The following is a 26,497-nucleotide window of genomic DNA, read 5'->3' on the forward strand; positions in this document are numbered from 1 at the left end:
AAAATTGTCATGCTGGTTCCATTAATCTCACTGCTAAAAAGTATAAGTACAATTTGAATGAATGTCTTATTTCCATGTGTGTGTGTGTGTATGTGTGTATGTATATATGTATGTATATGTATAGAAGCACACATCATACACACACACACACACACAGAGACATATATATAGATATATAGATGGCCCTCACTTACTGACTATGATTGGGACTGGAAAATTCTGTTGCTAAGCTTTACAGTTGTAATGCACAATGTCACTCGTCTGTCCCATCTTACGCCAACTATTCTGGTAGTCTCAATTGCTATCATTAGGCAAATTCCACACAAACTGCAGGGTCTTGCAGTCATATCAGTGGTGTCATTCAGCCAGTTCACACCACTTTGGCAGAACCGGTAGCTAATTTTTTGTTGCCCGGGCCCAGAATGGACTTCCGGAAGCAGCATCCACACAGACAACTGGTTGTTCACATATCTGAATCCCATCACTGAGTCATATAATCATTATATGCAACTACCTGCCGTCTTCCTTATTAACTTTGTTTGTTGGAAGATGATAGTGAAGGTTACAAATGGAAATCAAGTGACTATGGGGAGTGCTATATGATGTGTACAACTACAATGACCCATTGTAAATTGCCCTCATTTAGAACTTCATAACTTCAGTCTCTGAATGTTAAACAAGAACTATCTGTATTTATTTTATAATATTTATAATTTTTCTAGTGGTTTCGGAATGGGATACAAGAAAATCAAGTCCAAAATACAAAAAGCAAAGTTGAATTTTCAGTGTAGCACTTTAAAGTATTACAGTAAAGAGCCAGTGATGATGGTCATAAGTATCCTTTCAACTAACCTAATTTAAGGGTAAACATACTTGAAGGAAACTGCTTTGAACAAATGTTCAGTCTGATTTCGATGTCGTCAGTACCTTCAATCACTTCTATAATATATTGTGCAATTTTTATTTGCAGATAATTATGCCAAATAGGGGATATTGAACAAAGTATCATATAGATAGATAGATAGATAGATAGATAGATAGATAGATAGAAAGATAGATGATATAGATATAGATATAGATATAGATATAGATATAGATGATATAGATATATAGATATATAGATATACATATAGATATATATAGATATAAAATAAAAAGTATTCAGAACATTTTTATACATTTATATATATAAAAATGATAAAGCATCTGCAAAGTTTAAAATAATAAATAGCAGTGATTAATAATTGAGTACTAGAGTCTGAATTCATATTTCATATTCCTTCTTCTGGGAAACCGTGGATTCTTTTAATATATGATATTTATTATTATGTGAAAAAAGTAAAATGATTAAAAAAGACAAGATAGAAAATAAAAATCCATTAAAAATAAAGTTGAGCTTTTTTATATTAGATAGATAATATTTCCACATTATTTATTTAGTACTATGAATGCTTTGCTTTTAGCATAAGGATGTAATAGGTAATGGATATTGGTTTCAGTTCAATATACTACACATTGTAAAAATATAAGATAACATTTGAACTCAGAGTTATTGCTGTCTATATTATTCATTATAAGTTCAAATGTCATCTATGTTTTACAATGTGCAATACATTCACCAGCTTTTATTGCAGTGTTATGCAGAGGACACTATAATCTTACTGAAATTAGGATACACAGCTTTTTTTCCCTTTATTTTTAAATAACTTTTTAGAATTGTTCATTTAAATAATTTATATAGCTGCTCACATAAATAACTCTGGGTGGTTATAAGATATGAAATGCATCAACCCCAATATAACCCCCCTCTGCCTCTGTATGTCCAAGGACAAACTGTCAACCTCAGTCATCATCAGTAGTAACTTTTGACTATGGCACAGTCATGTAATCAAATATATATTTTCCACATTTAATTGCTAGTAATCAAACATTTGTGCATCATATTAGTTCTGCCCACCTCATAATAAAACTTGTTAAAATTAAACATTAATTTTCTTTTAAGTATCTATGAAAACTTTATTTTGTGTATTTGCTTCAAACAATAATCTGAAATACAATTATTCAGAATGCAGTAGTTCACTCATGAGTGATTGTTTTGCATCTAAACTAGCTAAGGTCATGTCCTGACTTACTTCTACCAGATAAAATTCGCTTTTGCCCAATAAAGTTTTGCCAGTGGAAAGATCAGCTATCAGAGTAGAGGATATTTTATTAGTGGAGTGAAACAATGGATTGGAAAATATGTGGGACAAGAAAGAAACTGAATTACCCATGCCCAAATTTTAGTCATACCAGCAAGATTTCTGCGTCACAAAATTAGGCTGAATCTGGTAGGAGTTCTAAAATGTTAATTTCCATGTGGTTTGGTGGAGCAGTGGGCTAATGCCTCCTTAAGTAACACCAGCTGCCTGCAGTTAGTGCAGGTTCGCATCCCACCAGGCTCAAGGTTGACTCAGCTTTCCATCCTTCCAAGGTAGGTAAAATGAGGACCCAGATTGTTGGGGGCAATAAGCTGACTTTGTAATAATGCCGCTTGGGGGGGTGTATGAAAGCCCTAATAAGCAGGCATATACATAGAATGAAGGCTATTGCTAAGCACATTGAAGAAGAGAAGGGCGGGATATAAATGGGATTAAAAAAACTTAGATTTAGGCAATTATTGTAAAATTCATCTATAACTTAATTGTTTTTGTTACACACAGCCTAAACATAACCAACTGTGTTGATTAATCACTTGGATATATTTTCTAAGCAGATTGTACCGGAGAGCTAATTAAAAGATCTCTCTGTCTCTAATGATCAATGATCCTACACAAAATCAGTGTCATGTCAATATATTTATGATTGTTAATCTGAACTATGCAGTAGACAACTCTTCTTATCTATAAAGTAAATACTAAATATTTGCTAACCTGTTCCATTAAAAAGTTTTCAACTATAGGCAGATAAAGAAACAATTAACAAGACAATATTAGCTATCTGTTCTGATAAATTTGTTACAACCTCCAACTCTTATTGTAAAACTGGATATTGGCTTGGAATACACTAATTCATATCATTTGCTTAATCGGAACCAAAATATTTTCAGCAGCATTCTGATTTTTTTTAAAAAACCCAATGATAGATTAATCTTTCATTTTTATTTATTTGTCAATTTTATATAGCCAATCTTCTTGCAGACAGGTCACTCTAGGCAGCAACAAAACTAAAACAATAAATACCAAGTTAATTATTAGTATTTAAAACATTTCCATAATTCACCAGTCCCTGGGTTCTCCAGGCATGACTGTTCACCCTGCTTCTGACTAACTGTTCACCTGAGTTCTGACTAACTACACCAGGGTTCACTTGGGTTCCCCAAGGCCTGACTTTTTACTATTCTCCAGGCCTGACTGTTCAATCTGGTTTTGAGGAACCTGTGGTAAAACTAGCCTCCCTTGGGGGCGGGGGAGATATTGCATAATGCCACAGTAGAAAAGGGGTGGTGTACCTAGGATTCAGGGACGCGGTGGCTCAGTGGGTTAGGACGCTGAGCTTGTCGATCAGAAGGTCGGCAGTTTGGCGGGTCGAATCCCGAGTGCCGCGTAACAGAGTGAGCGCCTGTTACTCGTCCCAGCTTCTGCCAACCTAGCAGTTCGAAAGCACGTAAAAATGCAAGTAGAAAAATAGGGACCACAACGGTGGGAAGGTAACAGCGTTCCGTGCGCCTTTGGCGTCTAGTCATGCCGGCCACATGACCACAGAGACGTCCTCGGACAAGCGCTGGCTCTTCGGCTTTGAAACGGAGATGAGCACCGGCCCCTAGAGTCGGAAACGACTAGCACGCATGTGCGGGGGAACCTTTACCTTTACCTTTACCTAGGATTCACCAAATGTAGCTATGTATAAATTATATAAATGCAGACATATATAAGTTGTGTATTGTTTTATGTTCATAATGATTGGAATTATGAAATCTTTCTTTTTAACTTCTGTGTTTTTTTAGGTTCTAACTCACAGTTGACCTACAGTGTTACTTCTGGAGATAGCCTAGGACAATTTAGTATTGACAAAAATGGTGTTCTAAGCATCAAGCAAACTTTGGATCGTGAAAGCCAATCTTTCTATAGCCTCATCGTTCAAGTTAATGATATGGCTTCTCCTCCAGCCTTCAGATATACAAGCACAACACAAGTATCTATTATACTGCTTGATGTCAATGACAATCCTCCCAGTTTTATCTCTCCAAGACTGACGTACATTCCAGAGAATACGCCCATTGACACCATTGTATTCAAAGCCCAAGCAACTGATCCAGATAGTGGTCCAAACAGCTATATTGAATATAATTTATTAAATCCTTCAGGAAACAAATTCAGTATTGGAACTATAGATGGAGAAGTAAGGCTGATTGGAGAACTTGACAGAGAAACAGTTTCTAATTACACCTTAACTATAATTGCTACAGATAAAGGACAACCATGTCTCTCTTCATCTACAGATATAGTTGCAATAATCCTTGACATCAATGATAATAACCCTCTCTTTGCTCAAAAATTATACAAAGTTGAGATTGCAGAAAATACTCTGACGGGGACAGATGTAGTCCAGGTTTTTGCTACAGATAACGATGATGGCTCCAATGGGCATGTTCGCTATACTATAATCAGTGGAAATACAAACAATGAGTTTCGGATTGACTCTGTCACAGGAGTAATAACAATAGCAAAGCCTTTGGATCGAGAAAAAATAGCATCCTATTCATTAACAATCCAATCAACTGATCGTGGAAGTAGTCCCCGGACTGATACCACTATTGTCAGCATTTTTTTATTGGATATTAATGATTACATTCCTACATTTGAGCTGTCTCCCTATACTGTAAATGTCCCAGAAAATTTAGAAACGTTACCAAAGATCATTCTTCAGGTTAGTATGTTTTAGCAAGGAATAATAATAAGATTTACTAAGATCAGCATTTATATGTTATCGGGCACACACATACACACACAAACATATAGCAGTGTCTATCTGTCTTTGATTTACCTTGTAAAAGTCAACTAAGGTTTGACCCAGTTAGCTAGACTATGCAACACTTTAACAAGATTTTTTGTACCATCTTCATCTATGCAAAGTTCAGAAAAGGAGTGATAAATACGGAACAAATAAAAGCAAAAGATAATATAAAAAGAAAAAAAATCCATTTACACAAGACCATTTTTATATCACCAGATGGGCCCATCAACATTGGTTTCTACTGCTAATCAAGACTTTAAGCCATAAGGCTTTCACATCCTACTTTTTAGTAAGAATAGGAACAGATTAACAGTCTTAGTTGCAACCCTAACCTATGGAACATTTTTTGCTATCAGAAAAGACACAATTATAGTCTTTTCCAAGAGCATCCAAAGCTCACAGTGCTTTTACCCAAGCAAAGCCAATATGGTCTATGCTATGAAAACCTGGCTCCATAAAGTCTACTTTGTATATGAACATGATGTTCCTTACGTGCATCTACTGGGATATCACGTATTTGACATAGTAAAGAATTCAGGGTGAAATTTTCCCAATCCCAATAAGAGAACTGAAATTGAAGTTGAAATCTTCTGTATGTAAGCCAAGTATTCTGCCATTTCTCCCCAGTTTATTGGAATCATTGGGAACATGATGTCTTGCAGGGCTTGTATGGCTGCTTGAGAAAGTCTTTTCTTCCTAGCTGTGCACCACAACTAATATCCTTCACAGAATCCATAGACAGATGGGAATTGCTTTTGAACCAGCCAGACAGGCCTTGCAAAAGATATGGATGTTTTAATGATTTGAAAAGAGGTACCTCATTAATCGTGCCATGCATTGTAAAGCAACTTATTTAAAAACTTTGCACAACTTTTCTGATTAGCATTTGGATGTCAGACCATCAAGAAGGCCAAGGGCTATAGGCTATGATAAAACAATCTCTCTGTGTTTGTGAGTATGAATCAGAATAGAGCAGTAGCAAGTTACCTTTGTATTCTTGCCAAGAAAGCTACATGAGCATGAAATCTCCAGGATCTAACCTTTATAACTTTAGCATTTGCTGATTATTATACATAGCCTATATGTGATTTTATCTCAATTGATGGATTAGAACTATGTTGATTAGAAACTCTTTGCGTTTTCATACAAATATATGTTTAATGTGTGTTTACACATTAAACATATTTGCAGGAAATTATAAATGCTATATTCAGTTTTAAGTGACTGAAAATAATATTTAAATAAGTGTAATTAATTGCACCTATAATAAGTTTTGTTTTAAATCAATGTAAATAAGTTTCTAATGGATGGATTTTTGTCGAATAAAAAAGCACAAACATGAAAAATGTTGAATGAAGAGAACATAAACAAAGACATTATATTCAAAGTAACATGATTCATTGTTCCTATAGGTTGTGGCAAGAGATGATGATCAAGGACTAAATAGCAAATTAACCTATTTTCTAATTTATGGAAATGAAGATGGTGCCTTTACTCTCTCAGCAAATGGAGAGCTCCACCTTGTACAGAGCTTAGACAGGGAAAAAAAGAAAGAATATATCATTTTGATCACAGCTATTGATTCAGGTAAGCAATATAAGGTTTTAACATTTTAATGGCATGAAAAAGTTCAGTGGGCAAAGAATTATTCTCTTGATTTTTTTTTGTCTACATTGCAGCATATATAAGAATGTATACATAATTTATTTTGTTTTATTTTCAAAGCTTAATTTCTTTACTCAAGAATAAATGCAATATGGGCCAAGCTTTGTCAAAAATAATTAAATATATAGTGTTATAGTCGTATTAACACTGTAAATATTGTTCCATACTTCTGTGCATCAGTAGAGATGATGTTCTGTATAATATATGCAACAGTGACATATGTAATACTTCATGCAAGCATGTACATTTGGTAGCTTTTTGTTATGTTGGTAAGATTCACAGAAAGTTTTACTGGTGTAAACTGTAGAAAACTTTTCTTACAAATTGGTTGTTTCACAGAGCTCCATTCATGTTGTGGTATGTGTTATATCTTCGGTTCTTTAGGCCAGGGCTTTTCAATTTTTTCATCCATTGTACCACTTTTAGGATATGGCAACATCCGAGTACCACCAGTCGCCTAGCACAGGGCTTTTCAACTTTTTCACCCATTGTACCACTTTTAGGATATGGCGACATCCGAGTACCTAGCAAGGTGTCAAAAACTTGATGGCCAAAAAAGAAAGGAAAAAAGTGATGAAGTACAGGTAGTCCTTGACAGTTCGCTTAGTGACTGTTCGAAGTTACAATGGCACTGAAAAAAGTGCCCCCTGAGCCACAGCTGAGCAAGACACCTGCCTGCCCACACAGTGGTTTTCATTGTTGTGAGCATTTCTGTTGAGGATTGGGAGCGGGGGTGGGGTGAGTGGTGTTGGTTTTTATTCCCCCCATCTGCTGGGTGGTTTCAGCAGGTTTTGTTCACTTCACATGACCCAGGGACACTGTGACTGTCATAAATATGAATCAGTTGCCAAGCATCTGAATGTAAATCACAAGACCCTGGAGATGCTACAACATTCCAGCTGATTGGCACTTCTTCTGGGCTCAGAAGTGCCAGGATCAGTGCTGAGCTCCAGCTGGAGCCTGGCTTTGATCCTGGTGCTTCCACTGAGCCCTGACAGGCCTGCAGCTCCAGCCATCTCTCGCTCAAGCTTGTGCGGTGCTGCCACCAGTTCAGTTCATTCCCCTCCCCCACTACCACTTTTCTAGGATGGTACCGCCAGGTGCCAATGTACCATAGGTGGTACCCATACCACTGGTTGAAAAGCCCTGCTTTAGGCATTGAATGAGACAGGAGCGTTGAAACAGCAACAAGTTTATTAACTCAGAACAGAAGCAGCCCTAATGATTGCTGCACAGCTATTTATACAGTTAGTCTCTAGGCGGCAACCAATCGGTTTATAGTAACAGTATCCCACCCATACCTAATTATCAGCTAGGAGACAGCCAGTCTGGCTTTCAGTAACAGCAACCGTTAAGCAATACATTAATCAGACATTAGGCAAGTGATTTAAACAGTTGTGGCCAATACATTACAGTATGAAAGTTATGCATTAATCATTGGCTGGTGATTCTTGTTTTCCTAAAAAAAATGAACTGAATAATTTTTTTAAATTTTCTACTAATTAGTTTTAAAGAGGGCTCTTTCAATTGTTTGTGAAATAAGCTATAGTATTTATTTCTATTTTTGTAAAGCCTATTGGAAGCTTTACACCAAAGTTGATTTTAGCTAAAATGCCAGGAAGGGATTTTGATAGGGCTCACAACTTGGGCATCCTCCTTGACTCCCGGCTCAATTTTGAAGACCACATAGGAGCCGTGACCAGGGGGGCTTTTGCCCAGGTTCGCCTGGTGCGCCAGTTGCGACCCTACCTGGACCGAGATGCCCTACGCACAGTCACTCATGCGCTCGTGACCTCCCGTTTAGACTACTGCAACGCTCTCTACATGGGGCTGCCCTTGAGGACCACTCGGAGGCTTCAGCTGGTGCAGAATGCAGCCGCACGAGTTGTGATGGGGGTTTCCTGATACTCCCATGTAATACCTCTACTCCGCGAGCTGCATTGGCTTCCAGTTGCCCTCCGGGTGAGATTCAAGGTGCTGGTAATGACCTATAAAGCCCTAAATGGCTTGGGTCCGGGATATCTGAGGGAACACCTGCTGCCAGCATCAAGTTCCCTTCGTCCAGTGCGCTCCCACAGGGAGGGTCTTCCCAGGGTGCCGCCGGTAAAAGATTGCCGGCGGGTAACGTCCAGGGGGAGGGCCTTCTCAGTGGGTGCGCCTGCCCTCTGAAACCAGCTGCCCGTGGAGCTGAGGACTGCCCCCGACCTCCGTTCATTCTGCCAGGACCTGAAGACCTGGCTCTTCAAGCTCTCTGGCCCAGGCTGAGAATTTTAATTTTAATTTTAATTTTAATTTTAATTTTAATAATTTTAATTTTTATTTTTATTTTTATTTTTATTTTTATTTTTATTTTTATTTTTATTTTAATTATTTTAATTATTTTAATTTTAATTTTAATTATTTTAATTATTTTAATTATTTTAATTATTTTAATTTTAATTTTAATTTGGGGTTTTTACTCTTTCAGGGACTGTTATAATCTTTTTAATTGTTTTTAATTTTTGTATTTCGTGTTTTAATTCCCTGTAAACCGCCCTGAGTCCTTCGGGAAAGGGCCGTATACAAATCCAAATAAATAAATAAATAAATAAATAAATAAATAAATAAATAAATAAATAAATAAATTTTGAGGTGAAAGAGAAAGGATAAGAATTTTAAAATGACAAGAAACTGAAGTTTGACTGGATAAGCAGGCGATAATAGAAGCCAGAAAAAGGAGAGTTATGGATCCATGTCTGTTATATAAGTTGATTGAGACCAATTTTATATTTACAATGAGAAGTTGATTCACTTTTATTTTTATCCTTTTATCTCATGTGTATTTAGCAAGATGCTGTTGAACTTCAGAACTCTTTTAAACTTTGAGCTTTGTTTTGGAGAAGTGTCTTTAGGGAATTATTGCAATTTTCTTGTATTCCAGAGATTTCATTAGTTAATGGCAAAACCCAGAAAGTAGACAATACATTGGCTTATATTGTTTGGAATAATCATACAATAAATGAAAATGTTCTCCATTGAATTTTACAATATATACTCTTCTCATTACCCCACTTATAAGACCCTTCCAATGTTGCTAAAATCTATAAGTAGCCATGTTTTTTAATCTGGTTCAGACCAGAGATAAAGCTAGCTAATTTTTTTTATAGTTCTCTGTAGGATAAGAAGAAAAATGTAATGTTTTCCTTTGACACGGTAGATAGATAGCAACTTCTTTAATTTGTTTTAACTGTGAAAGAGATTGAAATATAAAATTATATTTTATAAATATAATATGCTTTTTTTATGTCATCTTTGTATAATACAAATGTATGGAAACTATCATTGGAATAAACTAATTGACAATAATAAGAGAACAACAAAAAATAACAAATTAAAGGATTTATGGACTTCCTTTCCTTATCTTATTCTCAACTTTATTTTTCTATGTCTATTATCCAATAGTTTATTTCCTTTTTCAGATTGGTTAGAGGACATGCCAGTAACTGAACCTGGGAGTTTATTCATGAAAAGTCTATGAGATAGTAATTCAGTATCGTAGAAAATATTTACCTTTTAACAATTAAATGTAACTTCTTTTTAAAAAATATATTTTTCTCAGTATCACCTATGCAAGCAAAGCTGTGCAGATCCAAACTTTTTTTTTAAAAAAACAGCTTGTCAAAATTACACTCATTTATACAATCACTGAGCATAAATCAAGCCCTGGATATTACCTCAAAGAGTTTTATTACCTGTAAAAAATGTCATTTGGTTATTTTCAACACAGCAGTTAGTTTTTCTTATATAGAACCTGTTTTATATATTTTGGACTCTTTTGTTGCCTGCTTATTTTCTTTTTCTATTAACATCTGTGACTGATATAGTAGAGTTGACATATGTGAATATTAACATTCACCTCAACATGTCAATTGATAACTAATTCTTCCTGTGTATTGTTTTCTGTTTGCTGTGATGACAAACATGAAATCAAATAAGGCAGATAGGCAGATAAATAGAAAATGAAATGAAAAGGCCTTAAGGCATGTTAATTTTATTTCCTTTAAGTGCTTTTGTCCTGCTTTTCTACTTAAAAATGCTCAAATGGATCCCAGATAAAATGATCTGTAATTAATATGAGTTCAGGGTTTTTTTGTGTATGTATCTGTGTAGGGGGCAGTTACACAAACTCTGTATTGTGCTTTTAACAATTCTGCAAATCTGTAAATCCACAATTTGCATTAATGCAAAGAGTTTTGTAAGTTCTCAAACTGTTGCTCTTGCATTTGGCTCCCTAATTAGGAAGGTTATGTAGCCAATCCTGTTATGCAATTGGCAAATTGATTTTAACCTAACAATTATATAAGCATTTTCAACTTTTGCCATCATCTTGCTTCATGAAGCCATAAGCAAGGTAAGACTGAGATAAAGATCTCTTTTAAGTAGTTCAATATTGTTTTTCAAAACTGTCTTCAGGGAATTATTGCTTACTTCTTTACACTCAGAGACTGCTGTGGAAAACTTAGAAAGCAAACATGCAGGAATTTTTAAGCGAATGGAACTGTGGGATAATCCATTTTTTCAATAAAGAGAATTGCAATTTTTTTTAAAAAAACTACAGAGTTCTTGTCCTTATACTGGTCTTAATCATATTTTTTGCTCTGTATATATAAATGCATGGCCATGTGCACATGCCTTTATGGTGTGTATATATGTATCTGTACATTTTCTTTGTGATTTCAACTCATTTCAAGTTTGAAAAAGTTAACATGAATTGCTCCAGAGAATGGAGAGCTTAATCTGCAGTTATTTTTCACTAAACATTAATGTCATAATAAGCTGAATCTCAGATGTGAGTGGTTTCTTAGGTCTGCCTCTAAAATTTATGTGGCTGAAATCAGCATGAGATGAGTTTTCCCCCTGGCTGTTAGTGGCTATGATTCATATAAGCCAGGAATGGGAAATGGGCAAGTTTCCAAATGTTACTGAATTGCAGATGAGGCAGGGATGTTGGGCATTGTTGTTAATTTGGATATCCACAGATTCCTCATCATTAACATAAGACTTTAATCTGAAGTCTAGAAACTGAAATTAGCAAGGCCAAAAGCTTGGTATATGTCCATTTTGTTTATAATTCAAACACCACCCATACTCTTTTACCTAGTTTATGTAAGCTACAAAGTAGAAATGTGTTTTATAAAAAAACATCTGGCACAAGTTTTTTGAAGTACTGTTACAGCAATTAGAATTAAATTCCCAATTGCATTTAAAAAATTAATGAGTTCCGATACATATGACACTGTTTAGAGTAGTACTGTTCTGTTGGCGTGGAGTGGGGAATAAAAAAAGAGAAGCTTATCATAATCTATATGCTGAAATTTAATTAGTGAAAAAATACATAATGGTTGTTAAGAAAGCATCAACTTTTATCTTGACATAAAATGTTGACATTTGTTTTTTATTTAATTAACCTGTTGCTGCCCAACTCCCAGTGGTTCTGAACAGTTTATAATTTGTTTAAAACATTAACAACAAATAAAAAAAGACAAAAAGAAGGGCAGGATGACAAAACTAGATGGGAAGAAATGAAAACAAATTATTCAAAAAAGTGGCTTCATTCATCCTCACAAAAGGGCTGAATCAAATCTTCAAGGAGCTTTGAAACACCAGCAGGTTGGGGGCCTTCAGATCTTAGTGGGGGTGAATTCATTCCAGAGGACAGGCTCTGATACAGAGAAAGTGCACGTACAGTGTCCCAATGATTTAATTTTGCTTAATCGAACGAATCTTGGGTGCATCGAATCTGCCAGGTCAAATAAATCAGGCAGATGCTATGTGAATTAGGTGTTCCTTCAAGTAACCAGGCCCTATGTCTTGTAGGACTTTATAGATAATGACCAGCACCTTAAATCATGCCTAAAAGCAAACTGAAAACCAGTGTACATTAGAATGCACGGGTGTTACATGGATATACCAAGGTATGCCTATCCCTGCTTGAGCTATTGTATTCTGGACCAATGAAGACTTCTGGATGGTCTTCAAGGCAGAGAGTCAAGTGTGAGGTGACAAAGACATGAATGACTGTAAGAAGGAATCCCTGAGCTAGGAAAGGCAGAAGTGTCATATCAGATAAGACTGAAAAAGCCTTCCTGGGTACAGCTGCCACCTGCTCATCAAATATAGCTAGGATTCTAGGAAGAGCCACACACACACACACACCCCAAGTTCTATACCCCAGGTTCTTTCTTGAATGAGAAAGTGCCAACCCATCTAGGGTCAGAAATAAAATATAGGTTCTTTTTCTTATCCTATCACCATTTATGACTGAATTTTACCTGAAATATAGTTTCAGACAAAATGCTTAAGCTGAACTTTTCCTTGATTTTTGGCTGTTATTTTTTAAAAAAACTTCGTTGCTAACCAGAACATATGGTTTCTAGGGTTACCCCCGTAACTTTTTATGCTTATTGTTTGGTCTTTCTACTTACAATGCCTTTCACACAAAACCATATTGTTCTTCTTTTGTCCTTCTATGTATAAGGAAGAGTTACATTTATAGTCAGCATGCTTTCCTGGTATACTTTTGTAGGCTTAAAATAAACCCAAACCATACTGCTTCACAATCTTGATTTGTTACAGCTTACTTGGTTCCATTAAGTGGTTTGGCAAATTACACATTTCTAAAAAAACTTGTTCTAATTTCCCCCCTTGTGCATTCCATGCTGTGGTCTTCAAGTAACTATTCCTTTTAAAGAGTTCTGTTAAAATTAAAATGTTTGCGTATTTATACTCTGTGCTTTCCCTTGCATCATACAGGGCTTTCTATTTTGTATGTCTTACAATGAGTAATATTAATTGAATGCCCATAATCTTTAAACTATGTCAGATTCTAAGATATTATATTTGAGTTCTTTTTATATAAAGTGTACAGTAACATATGATATTCTTTTCATAGCTTTCTGTTGAAGTAGTCCCATTATCCAAAATTTGGAGCAATCCAAAAGATATTAAAATCCATTTAAATTAATTAGACTGTTAAATTGTGTTTTCCAATATTGCTTTGTGTATGTATGTATGTACACACACATGTGTACATACATGTGTGTACATGTATGTACACACACACACACACACACACACACACACATATATATATATATATATATATATATATATATATATATATATATATATATATATATATGTTTTCTGAGGTTTTCGCGGGTGTTTGTATGTGGATCTTTGATCATTCGGGTTTTTTCCCACGTAGAGTTGAAGGTGTAGGAGCAATATATATATACATACATACATACACACACATACATACACACATATCCTAACTAAATACAATTTACTAGCAAAAATAAGGAAAAATATGAGGTTTCCAGGAGTCATTGAGGTACTAAACTGAAACTATCAGGGTATCTGTTTCATTGTATTTTAAGGCATGTATTGCAGTATGAATTTAAAGCCTATATTACCTGACATGAAATTTTGAAGGAAATATGACATTCAAAATAAAACCATATGACTCCAGTCTAATAATAATAATAATAATAATAATAATAATAATAATAATAATAATAATAATAATAATAATAAATTTTATTTTGCGGTTACAGACCAAACTACAAGTGCAACAAAAGAAAAACATGGGGAAAGTAAAATCATAGACAATTGGACACCAGAAGCCTTGGTTGAAGGGAATTGCAACGTTCTCCTCTAATAGTTACAGCTCTTAAAAGAAGTTTAGAAACCTGAGAAGTGTTGTATGAGGAGCCATCCCCCAAACAATATAAGACCAAATTACTAGCATTGGGACCAGAAGGGTCTATTTCAAGGAAAGACAGTAATTTAGTTCTGCTTGCGTTATACATAGGGCAGTATAAAAAGACATGCTCCACAGTTTTAACCTCTGCCCAGGGGCATAGACGTTCACTAATTGGGAGCCTCTTAAATCGCCTGTCGAGTAGTGCTGAGGACAAGACATTGAAATGGGCTATATTTGGGGATGGTTAGAGTGTAGAAGTATGAAGCCATCCTCAGTCCATAATTATTAGATTGGCTGAAGATCAGAGGGGAGCAGGTTTTGTTAGCTCTGGCTCTTAGATATTGCAAATCTGTGTCCACAAGCCATTGGACTACCCTAGACTGGGCGTCCTTGAGGCCATAATCTCCCAAGACATCCCCCGTAAAACCTAGCAAGTGGAGTTTCTTCATTAGCTCCCTCTCCCAATGAGAGGTATGAGGGTCAGCAAACACCAGGGAGAGGTAGCTACCAGGGATTGCCGAAAAGAGCACCTGAAACCACCATTTAAAGGTGTTGATCCATACTATGCATTCGACTGATCGAGTGCCCAGTTCCAGGTACATCGGAGCAAAGCCAACACAGGGAAGGAGACCCAGAAGTTTCCTAAGAAAAACAGCCTGGGTTTTTTCAATACAATCCTTGAAGCCTCGTATCCATATGGGAATTCCATAAAGAGTTTGGGCCAAGGTTTTGGCTTTGTATATATGCAGAGCAGAAGGGATAAACTGGCCTCCTTGGGTAAAGAAAAATCTTAGGATCTGCTGATGGCTACAGAAGGCCGAATTCAGCACCTGGGTTCAATGTCTAGTCCAAGCGCCAGTGTTCTGAAATTGAATACCTAAATACTTAAAGTGGAAGACCTGCCTAACAGCATTACCATTGATAGCCCAGTTGTATAATTTCCGGGCTCTAGAGAACACCAATACTTTGGATTTGTTGTAATTAATGGACAAATGGTTGTCGGCACAGTAGGACCCAAATGCAGAAAGTAATCTTTTCAGACCGAGCCTTGATAGTGATAGAAGGCTCCGATTTTCAGCATAAAGGAGAAGCGGAATCTTTGTATTTGACAGCTTTGGGGCATGGGACTCAATACATCCAATGTAAGAGACCACGTCAGATAAGAATAAATTAAGCAAAAGAGGTGCCGGGACATAACCCTGCCTAACTCCACTCTTAATCGGGATATGATTTGAAAGTTCTCCCTGCAAGCCACACCTGACCTGGCTGGAGGTCTGATTAGGCACTGGTCTGGGGCTTATTTACTAAGAAGCCTTGGATGCCCTGGGCTGGTGTCGCTTCTTTTGGGGCTATTTCTTCCCAGCTGATTAAGTCAAGACAAGCTTCCTGATAAGATGTTGCTCACTGAGGGGGGTTGGTTTGACCGGCTGTAGGAGGATCAGTCAGGATACCATTTGAGAGGACGCTATCAGGAGATTTTACAGGAATAGGTGTATATTTAGTAGATGGTCTAATATCAGGGATGACATTCAAGATTGGCACATTAGCATGTGCTGCTGAACGTCTTTTGGGGGCAATAAATATCCTGGCACTCACAGGTTGTCAATTGCTTAGAAGAGGCTTAGTCAACATATCTTTGAAGATTCTTCTTGGCAAAATGCTGAAGGATCTTAGCAGAGATCTTCTCCTGAAGAATAGTTTTGGGGTGTTACGGTTGTCAAAACTAAGTAGCACTCTGGTGCAATATATAGGGGAGGGTAAAGATTCAACCTCCTTCAAATTATCTAGAATGGCTAGAAAGGCCCAACAGAGGCTTCACTTTCTTAGGGTCTTGCAGAAGAACAGGGTAGAACAACAGCTAATGACCCTCTTTTACCATTCTACTATAGAGAGCGTCCTCTTTTTTTATTTAAAAAGTTTTACAATACATTTTGACTTTAATCCCCCCTCCCCCACCCCTATCCAACCCTCCCTATACCTCTCCCCCACTCCCTCCTCCCCCCCCCACTTCCCAGAGCTAAATACAGGGCATAAAATCAAAAAACAAACATAAACACCCCTATGTTATCAACAATAAACTATAAATTCTATCGCTCTCTAGCTCATATAAAATGAATACAAACAATATTAATATTACAAATAAAGTAGAAAAAAAGAGGAAAACAGAAAAAGAGCTTTACTCAAAATAAAGTTCTTAATCCCAGTCCTTATTCATATTAATTTCAAAAAAAAGAAAAAAGAAAAGAAAAAAAACAAAAAAACTTTCACCTGCTATTTGCATTCTCCCACCTTTCTCTAATTTCCAAACAAATTCTCAGTTACACGCCAAAAGCGCCTATCTCTGTTAATCTTAATAATCTCCAACCAAACTAAACTATGATCAAAAATAGCTCTTGCATGTATCACGCCAAAAGTCTCGCAGTTCCAAATCATCCTTAAGTTCAAATAAAAGTTCAAATACAAAGAGTATATATATAAAAAGATTTAGGCAATCTCTAAGACAACTTGTTGTTAATTAGGAGCTTACATACCCATTCTTAGTTCAACACATACTTTAATTCCATAACCCTAATATACTTTTCTAGCAAGAAATCTTAAATTGTGTAAAATATTAACAAAAAGAAAAGAAAAAAAAACTTTCTTTCTCCTCTATAATAATTTTACTCCATTGACATTCTAATCTAAAAGTTAATCAGCAATCTTAACGCCCCAAAACTTTTGGAGCACCTCTGTCATGACCTCCAAAACTTCTTTAGACCGCTCTCCTCCCACATCTTCACTGTAAGCACACTTTGAAGATTCCATAACTTTCTGCTGGTCTTGCTCTTGCTCTCGTGTCACTCTTCTTAGGGCAGCACGCGTCATCTTCTGGCCTCCTGCAGCAACCGATGAAACTGTGACTTGATCCCCTCCAACACCATTGTCCTCTGTCTGTCTATCTGCAACGTCTTGAAGCTTTCCCCCACCGTATCCTTTTGCAGCTTCCAAAAATGATATGGGGGTTGCTTTTAACACATTACTATAAAAATCACGTGCCTGAGCCACAGTAACCAAACGATGTCTTTTACCTTCATACGTCGCCACCAATCCAACTGGAATCTCCCATCTAAACTTAATATCACGTTTCTTAAGTTCCTGTACCAGAAATGCAAAATCTTTCCTTCTCCTTAGGATCTTTGGAGGGATCTCTTTTAAAACCAAAACTTCTTGCTCAGCCACTACCAAATTAGTATCATAAGCAGCTTGAATGACTTCATCTCTCATTACTCTCTTTGTAAAATAGACCACCACATCTCTGGGTAACTTCCTCTGTCTTGCAATCCATGAATTTACACGAAAAACTTTGTCCATATTTCCCTCAATTTCAGATGCTGACTGGCCCAGTACCCCTTCCAGAGCCTCAGAGATCAACTGCTTTAAATCTTCTTTACCATTCTCCTTTAAACCCCTAATTCTAATAGCATACTGCATCTGATTATACTGAACAAGGCTCAATTCTTCGTCCATTTTATCCCTTATATTTTCATTTTCTAATACCTTTGCTTCTAATATAGAGTTCTTTTGACTGAGATCCTCCACTTTTATATCCAGCTGTAGCACACATTCAGCTACGGATTCAACCTTAGACAAGATGTCCACCCTCATTGCTCTCAGCTTCTCTTCCATCTTCTTTTCCAATTTCTCCATTTTCTCCTCCAGCTTTTTCAACTTTTCATCCATCATATCAGACATCAATTGTGCATGCTTTCCAAGAGCGTCTTGTAAATCCTTAAGCGTCAATGCCGGGGGAGATGCAGGAGGAAGCAAAGCTTGCAATGAGGTCTCTTGCACCAGGGAAGACCCCGCATTCTGGAGAGCTTTAGAAGTTTTAGCCGCCATCTTCCCCCACTTTCACTTATTACGCACTTTCACTTTGAAGCTATAAAATCCATTGAGCTAGAGAGTAAAAATAAAGAGTCCACTTCACCTTGACCTCCTGTACCGCTCTGCCTGCATCTTGATAATCAAAAGTATTTCCTTTTGGCAGGGGTGGTTGCTAACGCCTGGCTCTGCTCCAATAATCCCAGAGCAGAGGCGCTGCACAGCTCGGAGCAACCCAGGCTTCGGGGGGGCTCATCCTTCAGCCGCCCAAGCTCTCAGCTCAGGCGGCCCCGGAGAGCTCAACCCCTACCTGGGGCCTCACCCCCTCCTCTTCTCCCGAGGAGGGGGCTTCAAATCCATCTAAACAGCTGATCAGCGCTGTTTACGATGGAAAAACACAGCTGCGGAGCGGGCAGCCCGAAAACGGCTGTCTTCGGTGTCGCGTCGCCACCGGAAGTCTAGAGAGCATCCTCTTGTATGGTATTGTGGTCTGGTATGCTGGTCTGACAGCCGCGGATAGGAAAGTATTACAAAGGGTAGTGAGCACAGCACAAGACATTGTGGGCTGTTCCCTGACACCACTGGATGACATCGCCAGGGCTCGTTGCCTTGGAAGAGTGAGGAAGAGTGAGGAAGATTCTCAGGGATGACTCACACCCTCTTTACTCTCCTACCATCCGGTAGGAGATATAGGAATATAGCCAGCCGTACCAACAGGCTGAAAAATAGCTTTTATCCATGGGCTGTTAGGCTTTTAAATGGGACATCCCAGGGAACTAGATAGTTTTGGGTACTTATTATTTTATCAAGCTGGAGCTGTATGCTCGCTGTTGTATCTGCAACCAGGAAACATTGCTGGGCCAGAAGTTCTGTAAGGGTGGGCTCATTTAAGGATTGGTTGAGGACTGTAGTTTTTGGGGAGCCTTTGTTCTCAGCTCGAGGGGCGACACCCTCAGCCATCAGAGGGTCGCAACGACCGGCAACAGCCAGATAAAAGGGAGCTGGAGTTTTCAAACAGAGAGGCCGAGTTAAAACAAAATCTTCAATCTTGGATTGCTTCAGGGAAGGTTGAGGAACCAGGTCAGTGAGGGATCTGCTCCTTTTCTTTCACTTCATTATGTTAAGTAGCACAATAGAGGAGGAACTGTGTAATATAGCAAAGAGTCTAGTCACTGAGATGAGTCCTGGATCCAGAGGAAGAGGAATCAGGAGTTGAGAGGGAGCAAGTCCTGATGCAAACAATGGCAGAGCTCCTCGCAAGTAAGGCAAGGATCCTACCCTCCCAGCAAAGCAGGGAGCAGGGAGTAAGTAAAAATGATAAAATAATAAAAATAGTAGAAAAATAGTAAAAATAAAGTAAATAAATAAGTAGCTCAGATAAAAAGGTCACGTCCAAGCTAGACAGTACTAGGCTTCCTGACTAATCAGTAAAACCTATGTAACAACAACAAAGAAGCAGCAGCAAGGCATTCCCATAGCTGAGGCCCAGCTCGGGTTGTTAAAAATACAGCTAAACCGTAACTGAAATATAACTGAGCGTGGATTAGTGGCCACACTACATAAAATTTCAAAAGTGTAAAAGGTTTAAAAATTAGGAGATTAAAAGACTAGGATAAGGTAAAACAGTAGCCTTAAAATCAGTTAGTAAATAAAATAGGTTGATTTAATCTTAGTTAAAAGTAAAGAGCCTACTTGTCGGCTGCTGCTCTGACTCCAGTCAGATACTGTGCTTATGTATTATTATAACTAATATTTTGATGTCATCATCACTTCAGAGTTGGGAGTTTTTCAAAACATTACTCTTAAAGAACAGGTTGATGTTACCATTCCAGGCTTATTTGGGCACTAGTTTCACATTCTTGAAAAAGGGGTTCAAGGAACCAACAGAGAATCTTACCTTAATGAATTTACTGATTGATAAGGAAAGGAGCTTACTCCTTTTGTAAAATTGTATATCCCAGTCATCTATTTCCTGATATTAGTATGATTGTTGAAATGCTGTGTGAACTTTGCTTCAGTGATCATGTTCTACTGTCACGGGCTTGGCAAGACTGCCTTTGTGTCATTTATGGCCAGCTCCAGGGTCAAAGGCAAATGATGCAACTGTTGGATTCTGCGGATGTCTCTGCTTATGGCTTCCTAATAATGCTGAACCAAAATTCCAGAAGATCATTATGATTATGATGACTAGGACTTTTCTGAGAACTCTGGCAGACCACAGTTTCTCACACAAAACACATTAAAACTAAGAAAACAGAACCTGGCATCTGTTGCTAGAAGTCCAAATGACATTCCTGCCTAACTAGAACTGAAGTCTATCTAGAATTGGTGCTATTTATGTTGTGTTTAGAATCCAGAAACTCTCTAGTGAACATAGACCAGTTGTGGACTAACACACTTATGAAAAAGTTGTGGACCATTTACCATGATGTTACAAAAGACAGTTATAACAGTGTATTTGATTAAAGTGATAGCTAGTTTTCAGGAAGGAAATGCCTCCTGGATAATTTTATTAATAATTCTTCCAAATAGACAAATTATATCAAGGAAGGGCTCCACTATAAGGCAATTTTTCTGGGCCCTTCTTATATATAGAACTAGACTTGCTATATATATTTGTCGTTTCTATTAACAATTCTAAATTATTTAATGAAAACAAAAGAAATGCTGCCTGGATATTAAAAATCTATTATTTAAGAACTTTCCTTGGATTTTATTGCATGTTAGCCATTATCTAAAATAGTTTTAGCAAATATCACTTAACAACAATCTGCAAAACTTACTCAGCTTCAGAAGTGTGGAATGAAATATGTGCTTACTTTACTTATGCAAATAGTTCACGAAATCATGATTGACTATATATGTTCAAGAGTAAAGAGAGGCATAAAAAATGTAGCTTAGGACAAAACTTGAAAACAAACATGTCCAGTATATTTTGAATGTTAATGTTTGGGCAGCAGGTCATTCCTTTGGAATGTTGTGTTTTGTTTTATGTTTTGTTTTATAGCACAGCTAAAACACACTGCCTATATACTATATGTATAGATGTGTATGGGTATACAGATACACACACAAATAGTGTTGCCAGAGAGGACAAATTCAGCAAAGATTTTGGAAGGGAAAAACAGAGTTTTACCTCCTATATTCTTGCTTCCATCAAGCCACATACTAAATTTTCTAATCTGTTCCTGATGACTAAGAATAGAGAAATGACTTTACTAAGACATTTCTGCAATATCTGAGTTTAACTTTCTTTTCTCTGCCTTTCTCCACTGTGAAGTCATCAAATTCTAGCTTGGTTTTCACTAGCCAAATTGTACAAACTGTGCATGCAACATTATGATGTGAACAGTCTCAGCCACCCATTAATTTGGAATTCTACTGATACTACTAAATGATCCATCATTTTAAATTTCAGGTAGCAAACATTTCACTTCATAGTAAGGTATTCAAAACTTTTCCTGTGTCCTTTTGCTGTCAGAAAGGGATCTTATTTTTTTTGAATGATTTTAGCTTTCTAACATGGTAAATGTTAAATGTGACGTAATAAATACAAATTAACATTGTGCCCTACATAACTTCCAACATTTCAAATCCTTTTTTGTTTCTCCAGGAATTCCCAGCCTTACTGGTACAGGAACCATTTCTGTCAAAGTAGATGATGTCAACGACAATGTGCCCAAGTTTGCCTTTAATATGTATTCTAAAACCATTCCAGAGGATGCACCTACTGGGACAGATGTTTTGCTTGTAAACGCCTCAGATTCTGATGGCTCAGTGAATGCTGCCATCAGGTATAAATTCTTATTTCAATGGAAAAGTTCCAAATGCTTGAAATAATATAATTTCTTATGTACTAAAATTAGGTTCATGCTTTTTACAAAAATATTTTTTTCTTGATTTGCAAGATATCATCCTGTATTTAGTGATGACTTAATCAATATCATGCTACTACAGGTAGTCCTTAACTTACAACCACAACCACAACTGAGTCCAGCATTTATGTTGCTAAGTGAGAAATTTGTTAAATTGAGTTTTGTCCCATTTTACAACTTTTCTTGCCACATTTGTTAAGTGAATCACTGCAGTTGTTAAATTAGTAACATGGTTGTTAAGTGAATCTGGCCTCTCCATTAACTTTGCTTGTCAGAAGCTTGCAAAAGATGATCACATGACCCCAGAACACTGCAACTGTCATTAATATGAACCAGTTGTCAAGCATCTGAATGTAAATTACATGACCATGGAGATGCTGCAACAGTCATAAGTGTGAAAAATGGTCATAAGACATTTTTTCAGTGCCAGTGTAACTTTGAATGGCCACTAAATGACCTGTCGTAAGTTGAAAACTACCTGTATGTTAAAATTCTATTGACAATCATCTGTTGACATGGACCAAAAGAATAATTTTTCACTGAAATCTCCTGAGCTTTTAGTAGTTATTTCATTATTCTCACAAGACTTTTGTTAATGCCCAATGTAACATCATTAAAATTTATGAAAATAGAGGGACGTAGCGAGGGAGAGACTATAGGAATGCATGCCTGCATGCATGGCTGGGAGAAAGTTTGCTAACACCTCTATGAGAAGCTATAAATAGACTATATTTTTGGTCATAATCTGCATATACTAAAGGTTTCTGGGTTTGTTGACAACAATAGTTGTAGGCCAAAAAATTGTATTTTTCTTTCCATAGATAGATTGTACAAAAAGAATTTGTGTACAACACATTAGGAAATTAATAAGCCATTCAGAAAGCTTATTAATAGCCAGTATTGATGGGGTACTATTATGGCCCAATGCTTTATACTTTTTCCCCCCTGATAATTAGGAAATTTCTATAATCTATTATTACCAGGAAATGAGGGAGGGTTACATAAGATTTTAAGTGGCAGTAGCAGATTTAACATTTTACTCAGTTATGTGTTTTTAATAGAATGCAGAGAAGCTTCATGTTTGTTTCTAATAACTTTTGTCACTCAAGAAAACCAGCATAAGCTCTTTTCCATTTCAGTTAATGTGAACATCAGCTTGTTGTTTCCCAAAAAACATGCAAATGGAATTTAAGACGCTTGCCTCATTTTTTGAAAAAATGTTAGTCTTTTCTCAGAAGCAAATTCAATATAGTAATCAGTCTAAACCTTACTCTAGTTCATTCTTAAAATACAAAATGAATAAAGCATGCTTAATTTAACATATACCGGTAAATAAACTATTATTTGCTTGCCAACAAGCCTAAAACTGTAGTACCTCAGCTATTGCTATCATTTGTCTAAAATGTGCTGTAATGAAATGCTTAATTACACATCATTTTAGTCTGTAGGAAATCAATTTGCAAAAAGCTTTACATATGTAGAAATAGGGACACGGTGGCTCAGTGGGTTAGGATACTGAGCTTGTCAATCAGATGGTTGGCAGTTTGGTAGGTCGAATCCCAAGTGCCGTGCAACAGAGTGAGCGCCTGTTACTCGTCCCAGCTTCTGCCAACCTAGCAGTTCGACAGCACATAAAAATGCAAGTAGAAAAATAGGGACCACGACAGTGGGAAGGTAACAGTGTTCCGTGCGCCTTTGGCGTCTAGTCATGCCGGCCACATGACCACAGAGACATCCTCAGACAAATGCTGGCTCTTCGGCTTTGAAACGGAGATGATCACCGGCCCCTAGAGTTGGAAACGACTAGCACGCATGTGCAGGGGAACCTTTACCTTTATGTATAAATAATATTGGAAGATAGAGTTTTACCTTATTTTTTTGTATTTTTCTAGTAAATATTTTTTTTCACAAGCCTGTTTTATTTATTTTTGTCATGACCATCAAAAATTCATAAATGCAAAGGTAAAGGTTTTCCCTGTCCAGTTGTCTCTGACTCTAAGGGGCAATGCTCATCTGTTTCTTAATCAAGATAGCCAGCTTTATACAAAGACATTTCTTTAGTCATGTGGCCAGCATGACTACATGGCCAAGACACAGGGAATGCTGTTAACTTCCCACTGCAGTGGTACCTATTTATTCACTCGCATCTGCATGCTTTCAAACTGCTAGATGGGCAGGAGCTAGACCAGGTAATAGGAGCTTACCATGTTGCATGGTGCTTGGACTCAAACCCAGGCTGTCAGTTTTCCAACTGACAGGTTCAGCATCTTTGATCACTGAACCATCGAACCCCTTTTCAATAATTCATACCAAGCATTTATATCATAGGTTATATTTCAACTCTGACACCCATTATTACAGAATAATCATAATAATTTTTATTAACATAGTCGGATTCAACGTTCCCTAAATTTGTGTCTTTCAAATGTATTTCCCGAATTCCAATTCATTCCTAGCTATTCCAGTGTTTTGTGAATTGCACTTTCATAAATCTGGAGGGCATTGGCTTGTGAAAAGCTGCTTTATAGTTTATTGGATTAGTTCTTGAGACAGACATTTGTCAGATTCACAATTGCAAGCTATATGTGTGCAACTTATTTACAGTCGAGCAACCTGCAGAAGATACGAGTATTTGTCTGCTTGCTGTGGTAGTGAGGTGCTCAAGGAAGTCATGTTCCTTTAGCATTTGGTCTGATCTAACAGGGTTCTTCTATTTCTGTACATCTGAAAAACCCAACACAGTCTTGAACAATAACTTTTGCACTACAATATATTTTGTGTCTGGATCAAGCCTACCTAATCTGGCTTCTTTTTAGCCGTTGAGAATGCCAAAGAGAATAGATCAAGATAAGGAACGATATTGTGAAATATTTAGGGAGGGAAGTATTGCTACGGAGTATTCACCTAATCAAATATTTCTTCTCTACAGTCTACAGTCTGATGCTACAGTCTGGTAGCATCAGAAAATGGTATGCATGAGTACTTGTAGTTTTTATGGGAAATAGTTGTGTTGGATTGTGATTAAAATGAATTCAGTTCTGAGTTATGTAACAGTTCACTTTGTAGTTGGGTTGAAGCTCAACATTAAGAAAACCAAGATCATGGCATCCGGCCCTCTCAATTCCTGGCAAATAGATGGGGAAGAAATGGAGGTAGTGACAGATTTTGTTTTCCTGGGCTCCAAGATCACCACAGACAGGGACTGCAGCCAAGAAATTAAAAGACGCTTGCTCCTTGGGAGGAAAGCCATGGCAAATCTAGGCAGCACACTAAAAAGCAGAGACATCACCCTGTCAACAAAAGTGCGTATAGTCAAGGCTATGGTCTTCCCAGTTGCAATGTATGGCAGTGAAAGTTGGACCATAAGAAAGGCTGAGCGCCAAAGAATTGAGGCCTTTGAACTGTGGTGCTAGAGGAGATCAACCCTGACTGCTCTTTAGAAGGCCAGATCCTGAAGCTAAAACTCAAATACTTTGGCCACCTAATTTGAAGGAAGGACTCACTGGAGAAGAGCCTAATGCTGGGAAAGATTGAGGGCAAGAGAAGAAGGGGACGACAGAGAATGAGGTGGCTGGATGGAGTCACTGAAGCAGTAGGCGTGAGCTTAAATGGACTCCAGAAGATGGTAGAGGACAGGAAGGACTGGAGGAATGTTGTCCATAGGGTTGCGATGGGTCGGACACAACTTCGCAGCTAACAACAACAATTAACTAAAAAAATGACATCATGTCCAATTGTTAAGTTAAAAGAAATTCGCAAGATTAACAGTCTGGGCCACATGAAAACATAAGAGATTATATGCAGCATAGCCACTGCTGAAAGTTGTAACAATTTTGATTGCTGATGCAGGCTCAATGGATAATGCAATAGAACAATAGTGGCATTACCTTCATTGTTAAAATATTTGTATATTAAACAGAGGAACTTTGCTTTTCTTCACAATTTTAGATTAATAGTGTTTTGGTAAATAGCTCTACCTTATAAACTTATAAGTTCGTATGAATAATACATGATATATTTTTAGAAGCATGCTTGTTATCATTTGTATCTTCCATAGACTATTTTAGTTATTTTTTATTCTTTTCATATCTTATTTTGAACTAAAATTAATAGTAAATTTAATAATTGTTATTGATAACTTTTTTAGAATATTTTCTTTGATTCAGTTTTCCTAATTGTAAGAGCTACTCATCAGTAGAACAGATTGCTATGAATTGCAGTGGACACACTTTTACTGGAAAAGTTTAAGTGTGTGGCCATCTCCCAAGGATTGTATCATACTGGCTTTATACAATGAACAAGGGGACTTAGACTAGAAGATTTCAAAAAACACTATCATTCCTTACCTTCTATG

The 26,497-nt window shown here is 37.0% G+C and overlaps 1 protein-coding gene across 1 annotated transcript in view; it reads left to right on the forward strand.

Moving 5' to 3' along the window:
- The window catches only part of FAT4 (FAT atypical cadherin 4), a gene marked incomplete at both ends in the record, with an annotated part of 131,165 nt that overhangs the window by 61,901 nt on the left and 42,767 nt on the right, over window positions 1–26,497 (forward strand). The window contains 3 exons of the mRNA XM_083368009.1: window positions 3,986–4,908; window positions 6,408–6,582; window positions 21,882–22,062. Of these exons, the coding sequence (XP_083224135.1) occupies window positions 3,986–4,908; window positions 6,408–6,582; window positions 21,882–22,062 (1,279 nt within the window). The remainder of the gene's footprint in view (window positions 1–3,985; window positions 4,909–6,407; window positions 6,583–21,881; window positions 22,063–26,497) is intronic.

This window comes from Vipera ursinii (assembly GCF_947247035.1).
Source record: "Vipera ursinii genome assembly, chromosome: 7".
Lineage (NCBI taxonomy): Eukaryota > Metazoa > Chordata > Lepidosauria > Squamata > Viperidae > Vipera > Vipera ursinii.